The sequence below is a fragment of the Phoca vitulina genome, unplaced genomic scaffold, assembly GCF_004348235.1.
Source record: "Phoca vitulina isolate PV1807 unplaced genomic scaffold, GSC_HSeal_1.0 scaffold40, whole genome shotgun sequence".
Lineage (NCBI taxonomy): Eukaryota > Metazoa > Chordata > Mammalia > Carnivora > Phocidae > Phoca > Phoca vitulina.
Genome location: NW_022589743.1, coordinates 19,289,555 through 19,300,034, shown reverse-complemented (window position 1 = coordinate 19,300,034; position 10,480 = coordinate 19,289,555). Strand labels below are relative to the sequence as shown.

General features: G+C 44.9%; 1 protein-coding gene across 2 annotated transcripts in view; it reads left to right on the top strand.

Annotated features, from left to right (window-relative positions):
• ADAP2 (ArfGAP with dual PH domains 2) overlaps window positions 1-3,001 on the top strand; it is a 30,141-nt gene extending 27,140 nt beyond the window's left edge. For both annotated transcript variants that reach the window (XM_032429072.1, XM_032429071.1), the window contains 3 exons: window positions 408-485; window positions 1,216-1,444; window positions 2,373-3,001. In XM_032429072.1, the coding sequence (XP_032284963.1) occupies window positions 408-485; window positions 1,216-1,444; window positions 2,373-2,419 (354 nt within the window). In that variant the 3' untranslated portion in view covers window positions 2,420-3,001. The remainder of the gene's footprint in view (window positions 1-407; window positions 486-1,215; window positions 1,445-2,372) is intronic.
• Window positions 3,002-10,480: the final 7,479 nt, after the last annotated feature.

Sequence of the window (10,480 nt, the reverse complement as noted above, 5' to 3'; positions counted from 1 at the left end):
AAAGATTTTGTTTATTTATTTATTTGACAGAGAGAGAGAAACAGCATGAGAGGGGATAGGGTCAGAGGGAGAAGCAGGCTCCCCGCTGAGCCGGGAGCCCGATGTGGGACTCGATCCCAGGACTCCGGGATCATGACCTGAGCCGAAGGCAGTCACTTAACCAACTGAGCCACCCAGGCGCCCTCCCCCACTTCCTTTTTCTGAGACTTCTTGTCCGTAGCCCCTCTTCCTACCCACAGCAGCACCCAGAGGCACAGGGTGCAGCCAGCGGGGGGGGAGGGCAGGGGGAGGTGGGCAGAGCCTCCAGGAGGAGCACTGGGGTGGCTGTCGGCTAAGGGACTGGCCAGCTCTCTGACCTCTGTGCTCCCCACTTGGCTGGCCCTGGTTTGAGCTTCCCTCTTTTGCAGCAGAGAGAACCTTTCAAGAAAAGGTGGTGTGCCCTGGATCCCCAGGAGCGGAGGCTACTCTATTACAAGAACCCACTGGTAAGAGCCACTGCCGGCCCCTTTTTAGTACACCCGCAGACAGAGGTGGGGTCTGGCTAGCCAGGGACTATGGGGAAGCTGCAGTGTGGGAGAAACCTGGTGAGGAACACACCTCCACTTTTGCTCGTCTCTGTCATCTCCTGTGCACAGAGCTACTCTCCTCCGCCTTCAGGGCATCCTCTGTGTATCCAAACTGCTGCCAGTGTAGTTAAACATTGTAACACTTATAGTTTACAATGTAAACATTGTAAAAATGTAGTTCCTCCTCTTCCTGTCTTCAGGGCTCACTTCTCACCGGGAGGCTAGTGGTTAGGACTGTGGGCTTTAGAACTTTCAGTCCTGCCACTTAGTGTTATGCCTTGGGCAGAGCACTTAGCTCTCCGTGCCTCAGTTTCCTCCTCTGGAAAATAGGCTTAATAACAGTGCCTTCCTCAGAGGTTGCCATGAGGATTATATAAGTTACTTAAGGTCAAGAACTTGAATTCTTGGTGCATAGCAAGCTGCCCATAATGTTAAGTAAGTATCATTTTAACAGATCACGTGTGTGTTTTCTTTTATGGTTTTGTAGCCTTTCAAATTCCAGGTCCCACCAAGCAGAGATCCCCAGTAGAGACCCTCACTACACACATAAAACAACTCTTCCTAAAATAGAGCTTGGGGGATGTCTGGGCTGCAGGTGCCCGTCTGTCCCAGGTGTGGCCTCTGATGACCAAGTGTCCTCTATCTTCAGGATGCCTTTGAACAGGGCCAGGTTTTTCTTGGGAGCAACGAGCAGGGGTATGGAGTCTATGAGGACCTGCCCAAGGGTATCCGAGGGAACCGCTGGAAAGCCGGCCTCACGATTGTCACCCCTGAGCGGAGATTCATCTTCACCTGCCCCAGCGAGAAGGAGCAGCGGGAATGGCTGGAGAGTTTTCAGGATGTCCTCTCCCGCCCCTTGACGCCCCTCAACCTCCTCAGTAAGATGCACAGCCTGAGCTTTGTTCTTTCAGCCAAGGGCAGAAGACAGAACAGGGGCCTGACAGGGTTCAGTTGGGAGCCCTGAAACCGGGGTCATGGCTCCCCACTGTGCTTTTAACATTTTCTTCTCTTCCTGCCAAAGAAAAGTACAGATGGTGCACATTGTTGCCAGGAAGCCCTCTCTGTCCACATACAGTTCGTCTGTGGGGAGCTCTACCCCGTTAGCTACCCGCCCCCCACCAGTCCCTCTCGGGGTGAGAAACCCTGGCCTGTTTTTATTAGCTACGGTCATACCCGCTGGGCAACCCCTGGGGTCTTGGGTTGCTCTCCACTCACAGAGGGAAGGCTGTTTTTGGTGCCCTTCTTTTCTCTGTGTCGTCCCTTCTGTCTGCTTCTCTCCTCCTCCCCTTCGCCCCAGATGTGTGACAAGTAGGTTTCTGTCTGCTGACAACCCTGTGAAAAATGGGAAGACATTCTGAGCCAGAGCAGGAAACTTCTGGCCTGGGGCCTGGTTTGGGGGCACCAGGAAGAAGTTCTGTGTTTGGAAAAGGACAGATGGAGGAGGTGACCCCACATGGCCCCTTAGGAGAAACCCTTGTGCCCTTTGAGTCAGACCAGTATAAACCCACCCGCTTTTCACTTTCCAAAATCTTAAAGCCGAAGAGCCTGAGAAACAGACTTGGAAGTTGTTCGTGAAGCCCCGCAGCTGGTGCTTTTTTGTCCCTGCGGGCCTGCCTGTCTGACTCTCTGCTTCTGTGTCTCTCACTCTCTGCTCTGGGGTGTGTCCCCTCTGTCTCTCGCCCCGTCAGTTGGTTTTTTAATTCTGGTTCTCTGTCGTTGTGCCCCTGTCCCCGTGCTGTCATTTCTTTCCAGTAGGACTACACTGGCACGGTTATCACCTCAGCTCTCTTCTTGCTCCCCTGGCAGCCGCATCATCGGAGACTGGCCACGGCAGCAGGTGGCGCCCTGGCTGAGGAGCTGGCCACTGGTCACGCGGAGCTCGTGGGAGGAAGGACAAGTTCTCAGCTCGGCCTTGGTTGCCCCGCAGCAGTGCCCCGCCATCAGCAGCCATGGCTGGCCATGACCTCTGCCAAGACTGAAGCTTCGGCCTTTCCCTGCTGGCTCCCTGGGCCTTCCCACTGTCCAGCCTGGCGGGGGGTGGGGGGGTGTCTTGGGGATCTGGCCCATGACCTCAAGGCCCCGGACCTCTGAACTGAAGACACTCCAACAGAGAGCCACCCACTGTGTCATGCGAGTGGCATGTTTGCTCAAAGAGAAAAAATGTTGATTCTGGATCTAACCATGAGGAAGTAATCAGACAAATCCACGTGAGGGACATTCTGTAAAATGGCTGGCCTGGACTCTTCAAAAGTGTCAGTATCATGAAAGATAAAGTAGTGAGGAAACTTCTACATTAAAGAAGACGAAGGAGGCAACAAAATGCAATTCATGATTCTTGACTGGATCCTGGATTTTTACGCTTCTTTTTTTTTTAAGATTTTAATTTTTAAGTAATCTCTACACCCAACATGGGGCTCAAACTCACGACCCTGAGATCAAGAGTCACACGGTCCACCGACTGAGCCAGCCAGGCACCCCCTGGATCCTGGATTTTTTAAAAAGCAGTTATAAAGGACATAATTGACATACCTGGGGAAGTTTGAATATGGATGTATATTAGCTAATCATGTTGTGAGACTGAGAACTATGTTGTATTTGTGTAGAAGATTGCTCATTGTTCTTGGTGGATACGTGCTAAAGTGTTCAGGGGTAAAATGTAATAATTTTTAGTCTACAACTGACTCTTAAATGGGTCAACAAAGAATAAGTGTATGTGTACATGTATGTATAGAGAGTATATACATATACATATATATATGTATAGTGTGTGTGTGTATAGAAGACAGAGCCTGCAACATAGGGGTTCCCCTAACTGAGGGGGAGATGGGGGCCTCCATCCCCTCCAGAAAGTGATGTTGAAGTTGAAACCTTAAAGATATTTGGAGGTTAGTCAACAGATGACAGATTCACAGATGACAGGCCGCAATATATATATATATATATTCAGGATGTCCTCTCCCGCCCCTTGACGCCCCTCAACCTCCTCAGTAAGATGCACAGCCTTTACTTCCTGTGTGTGTGTATATATATATATATATATATATACACACACACACACACACACACACACACACACAGGGAGAGAGAGAGAAAAAGCGAGCCGCTATGCAAAATGTTAGCAACAGAGGAATCTAGATGAAGTAGAGATGGGTCTTTGTTGTCCTATTGGTGCAAATTTTCTAAAGATTCAAAAGTGTTTCAGATTAAACACTTGGAAGCTGGGGTAATTTTTAAAGAAACACCCACTCCCACTCTTCAAAAGCAGTGTGTTCTCTACATGAATCAAAACAGTTCTTGGGAAAGTCTCATCTTTGTGCACATTTTAGAAGAAGTGAAAACCCAGAGAATACAAAAAAAAAACAAAACAAAAACCCACCAAGAACACAAAAACCAATGTCCCAGTTGATTACTGTCCTACTCAGAAGCAAAGAAGCAAGCCAAGGAGGCAGCTCCACCGGACCCAGGGCAGAGAGCTCTCCAGTCTGCGAGCCAGCTCTGGCCTGGCTGCTAACCTGAAATGGTCAGAAACCTCACTCTCCCACTGACATGCCTTGGTCTTCCTCTTTCAGATGAGGAAGGTAAACTAACTATTGAAATTCCATGGAAGCGACAAGTATTTTTGAGCCTCTCCCAGGTGCCAGGCTCTGTGCCAAGCCTTGGGAATGGGGCAGGAACCAGATGGTCCCTGCTTTCACAGATGACAGGCCGCAACAAGGCAACCCTTACACGGGGTGGGACAATGCCACAAGTGTTCAGAAAGGGAAGTACAGACCGCTGTGGGAGCTTGCAACATAGGGGTTCCCCTAACTGAGGGGGAGATGGGGGCCTCCATCCCCTCCAGAAAGTGATGTTGAAGTTGAAAACTTAAAGATATTTGGAGGTTAGTCAACAGGAAGAGGGTGAGGAAAACGCTCGTCTGAGGGCAGAAATTGTTTAAAGGCCCTCAGATGAGAAAGAGGAACTGAAAGAAATCTGGAATGGCTGAAGTGTTAGAGAAATAGATCACCGAGGTCCCTGCTCTATGACTCTTTGTCCTTCAAGTCACGTGCAGAACAACATTTGGTGTGCTCTCCTCATTTTGGTGGAGACCGAGAGGGTCTGGAGGGTGTTTAATAGAGTCTCTGCTTTTTATGGGGTTTTCCTACGGATCCACCAGAGGACAAACAGCATTAATGGAGTGTCTTTCTGGAGGCTTCCTGACAGCCCCGATGGAGAAGGGGGTGCGTCCTCTTCTAGCCCCTAAAGCACCTTGAAAATGTCTCTTTCGGCACCTGCTGGGTTGTGTATTAAGGGTCAGTGTACTCATCTGCCTTTTTCACTACCCGTGAGCTCGGTCTAGAGAGAAAGAAGTAAACAGGCAGTCACAAAGCTACTTGGCATTAAGAAGCAAAGTCCATGATCAGATTTGAAACTTAGGAAAACAAGTAAAGTGTGGGAAGGAGGCGGGGAGACCAACTGGGAGGCCACTGCATAAATCACAAGCCCCAAAGTGTCATTGTGGGCCTGTGTCTGAGACAGAACACCAGCTCTCCTTCCCACCTCTTCTTTCTTAAACATCCTTCTTCTGTTCAGAAAAGCAAGCCATACCTCTTACCCACCTTAAACCTTACATTGCTCCAAGGCAATAAAAATCATTGGGATGCCAAATAAAGAGATAGTTTGAAATAGGAGTGACAAGTCTCCTTTTTAAATTTTATTTTTTACATTATTTTTTACATTTTACTATACTAAAATTGACTTCTTTTGTACTGTTCTATAAATTTTAATACATGTATGGATTCCTGTAACTACCACCACAATCAGAATAAAGAATGGTTACATCACCTCAAATATTCCCGGGTGCTACCTCTCCATGGCCACACCCTTCCCCTGCCACCTGCAACCACAACTCTGTTCTTCAGCAGCCCAGATTTATATTTTTGATGATGTCCTATGAATGGAATCATTCATATGTAATTTTTGAAATTGGCTTCCTTCAACCAGTATAATGTCTTCGAGATTCATCCAAGTCATTGCGTGTATCAGCAATTATTATTGCTGAGTCGTAGTGCATTGTATGGATGTGCCATGGTTTGCTTATCCCGTGGAATAGTACTCAGCAATAAATATGAATGAATTATTGGTACACGCAATAATATCCAGGAGTGGAGCGTTTGGGTCATATGGTAGGTATATGTTTAACTTTATAACAACCTGTCAAACTGTCTGCCAGAGTGGCTGGATCCTTTCACATTCCCACTAGCAATGTCCAGGCACTCTGCCCAGAAGTCCCATGCCCTACCCTTGACGGCACTGAGCCAGGCAGAGAATTCCAGTTACCCTACATCTTCACCAGCACTTGACACTCTCAGTATTCTTAATTTTAACAGTTCTAGTAGATGTGTAGTGGTATCCCAGTGGTTTTCATTTGCATTTCCCCAGTGCCTGGTGATGCTGAACATCTTTTCCTATGCTTATCTGCCAACCTTGTATCTTTGGAGAAGTGACTTTCTATCCATGTCTCATTTTCTTTTTTTTTTTTTAAAGATTTATTTATTTGACAGAGAGAGAGACAGGGAGAGAGGCAACACAAGCAGGAGGAGTGGGAGAGGGAGAAGCAGGCTTCCTGCTGAGCAGCGAGCTCGATGTGAGGCTTGATCCCAGGACCCTGGGATCATGACCTGAGCCAAAGGCAGATGCTTAATGACTGAGCCACCCAGGCGCCCCCATGTCTCATTTTCTAAGAATTTATTTATTTACTTTTTATTTTTTTAAACATTTTTTATTTTTTTAGTTTTTTAAAGATTTTATTTATTTATTTGACACAGAGAGAGAGATAGCGAGAGAGGGAACACAAGCAGGGGGAGTGGGAGAGGGAGAAGCAGGTTTTCCGCTGAGCAGGGAGCCCGATGCGGGGCTTGATCCCAGAACCCTGGGATCATGACCTGAGCCGAAGGCAGATGCTTAACGACTGAGCCACCCAGGTGCCCCTATTTACTTTTTAAACAAAGATTTTATTTATTCATTTGAGAGAGAGACAAAGAGAACACAAGCAGGGAGAAGGGCAGAGGGAGAGGGAGAAGCAGACTCGCCACTGAGCAGGGGGCTCGATCCCAGGACCCTGGGATCATGACCTGAGCCAAAGTTAGACACTTAATTGACTGAGCTACCCAGACGCCCCTCATTTTTTAATTATATGGTTTCTTTTCTTTATTGTTGAGTTTTGAGAGTTCTTTATACATTCTTGATATCAGTCCTTGACAGACATGGGATGTGCAAGTATTTTCCCCCAATCTGTAGCTTTTTATTCTCTTAACAGTGCCAGTGAAGTCTTCTTAAGGCATGGAGGTCAGGGTTTATGACTTCCTTTGTTTTTTGCAGATTTTTGTGGGTGACAAAGTTTGGCATTAAAAATGGTGTGTTTGGCCACTGCTATTCAACATAGTATTAGAAGTCCTAGCCACAGCAATCAGACAACAAAAAGAAATAAAAGGCATCCAAATCAGCAAAGAAGAAGTCAAACTCTCACTCTTTGCAGATGATATGATACTTTATGTGGAAAACCCAAAAGACTCCACCCCAAAACTGCTAGAACTCATACAGGAATTCAGTAAAGTGGCAGGATATAAAATCAATGCACAGAAGTCAGTGGCATTCCTATACACCAACAACAAGACAGAAGAAAGAGAAATTAAGGAGTTGATCCCATTTGCAATTGCACCCAAAACCATAAGATATCTAGGCATAAATCTAACCAAAGAGGCAAAGGATCTGTACTCAGAAAACTATAAAATACTCATGAAAGAAATTGAGGAAGACACAAAGAAATGGAAAAACGTTCCATGCTCATGGATTGGAAGAACAAATATTGTGAAGATGTCAATCCTACCTAGAGCAATCTACACATTCAATGCAATCCCCATCAAAATACCATCCACTTTTTTCAAAGAAATGGAACAAATAATCCTAAAATTTGTATGGAACCAGAAAAGACCCCGAATAGCCAGAGGAATGTTGAAAAAGAAAAGCAAAGCTGGCGGCATCACAATTCCGGACTTCCAGCTCTATTACAAAGCTGTCATCATCAAGACAGTATGGTACTGGCACAAAAACAGACACATAGATCAATGGAACAGAATAGAGAGCCTAGAAATGGCCCCTCAATGCTATGGTCAACTAACCTTTGACAAAGCAGGAAAGAATGTCCAATGGAAAAAAGACAGTCTCTTCAACAAATGGTGTTGGGAAAATTGGACAGCCACATGCAGAAGAATGAAACTGGACCATTTCCTTACACCACACACAAAAATAGACTCCAAATGGTTGAAAGACCTCAATGTGAGACAGGAGTCCATCAAAATCCTAAAGGAGAACACAGGCAGCAACCTCTTCGACCTCAGCCGCAGCAACTTCTTCCTAGAAACATTGCCAAAGGCAGGGGAAGCAAGGGCAAAAATGAACTATTGGGACTTCATCAAGATAAAAAGCTTTTGCAAGGCCAAGGAAACAGTCAACAAAACCAAAAGACAACCGACAGAATGGGAGAAGATATTTGCAAATGACATATCAGATAAAGGGCTAGTATCCAAAATCTATAAAGAACTCATCAAACTCAACACCCAAAGAACAAAGAATCCAATCAAGAAATGGGCAGAAGACCTGAAAAGACATTTTTCCAAAGAAGACATCCAAATGGCCAACCGACACATGAAAAAGTGCTCAATATCGCTTGGCATCAGGGAAATCCAAATCAAAACCTCAATGAGATACCACCTCACACCAGTCAGAATGGCTAAAATTAACAAGTCAGGAAATGACAGATGTTGGTGGGGATGCGGAGAAAGGGGAACCCTCCGACACTGTTGGTGGGAATGCAAGCTGGTGCAGCCACTCTGGAAAACAGTATGGAGGTTCCTCAAAAAGTTGAAAATAGAGCTACCCTATGATCCAGCAATTGCACTACTGGGTATTTACCCCAAAGATACAAAAGTAGGGATCCGAAAGGGTATGTGCAACCCGATGTTTATAGCAGCAATGTCCACAATAGCCAAACTATGGAAAGAGCGAAGATGTCCATCGACAGATGAATGGATAAAGAAGAGGTGGTATATATATACAATGGAATATTATGCAGCCATCAAAAGGAATGAGATCTTGCCATTTGCAACGACGTGGATGGAACTGGAGGGTATTATGCTGAGCAAAATAAGTCAAACAGAGAAAGACATGTATCATATGACCTCACTGATATGAGGAATTCTTAATCTCAGGAAACAAACTGAGGGTTGCTGGAGTGGGAGTGGGGTGGGAGGGATGGAGCGACTGGGTGATAGACACTGGGGAGGGTATGTGCTCTGGTAAGCACTGTGAATTGTGCAAGACTGTTGAATCTCAGATCTGTACCTCTGAAACAAATAATGCAATATGTGTTAAGGAAAAAAAAAAAAAAAAGAAGATAGCAGGAGGGGAAGAATGAAGGGGGGGGAAATCGGAGGGGTAGATGAACCATGAGAGACGATGGACTCTGAAAAACAAACTGAGGGTTCTAGAGGGGAGGGGGGTGGGAGGACGGGTTAGCCTGGTGATGGGTATTGAGGAGGGCACGTTCTGCATGGAGCACTGGGTGTTATGCACAAACAATGAATCATGGAACACTACATCTAAAACTAATGATGTAATGTATGGGGATTAACATAACAATAAAAAAATTTTAAAAAAATGGTGTGTTTGGGCTTATGTTTGGATGTTTTGAATTCATATAAAGTGGAGTGGAAATAAGGATGATGTTCATTTAATGACTTCTCTTGCCCCTAACTGGAAGGAATCCAGTAAGAGCAAAACAAGACTCTCGTAGATGTTAATGATGGTTGTACCTTATTTCATCCAGTGCGCAAATTTAGGATCTTGTCCTTTCCCACCTAAGTTAACATTAGAACAAGTGTCACAGGGATGTGTATTAACACATCTATTTTGTGTGTGTGTTTAAGATTTTATTTATTTATTTTAGAGAGAGCACACATGGGCTGGGGGGGGGGGTGGGCCGAGGCAGAGGGAGGGAGAGAATTTCAAGCAGATTCCCCGCTGAGCACGGAGCCCGACTCATCTGAGTCGGACGCTTAACCAACTGAGCCACCCAGTCACCCCTTAACACATCTATTTGAATTTAACAATGATGTCAGATTCTCTGACAGAAAATGAATCTGACTTGCCTGACTGGTTTGACTTGAGAACTGGCCCTGCCACTTAGGTTATGTGGCAAGTATTTTGCATAAATTGGATAAGCTAAATCTGCAGGTCCCAAATTTTAAAGAAAATATATTTCAAGCATAGAAAAGTATCTTTCCAAAAAATATCAGATTGATAAAGGTGTATTTAAATGAATAATATTCTAATTTTTCTAGCCCTTTTTGAGTATAACAGGTTTAACTAAGTGACTCATAAAAGAGTGGTTTAATTGATAGTAATTTGGTAAGCCTTGGCAAAGTCTTGTCAGCATACCTCTCAGAAAATGAGAAAGTGAATACTTCTTTTTTCTTTAAGTTTTTATTTATTTAATCTCTACACCCAACATGGGGCTCAGACTCATGACCCCAAGATCAAGAGTCGCTTGCTCTTCCAACTGAGCCAGCCAGGCTCCCCAAGAAAGCGAATACTTCTAATGATTTTTGAAATACAGGTAGTTTCAAATTCTTTGTGCTCAAGAAAAATTGAAGGAAAATCGAATCAATCTGGTCAGCTGAGAGATTACTAAGTAATTTCTGATGATGGATCACTGTGTGATTTTTTTTTTTTTGATCTCAGAAAGTATTCAACTAAATGTGTGACATTGTCATTTATATATGTGGACAAGGTTCCTCAGCACTAACATTTATAAAAACAAAAAATAGGAATATAATTTATTTTATTGTTAAGTAATGTTCATCTCTCAAATAACT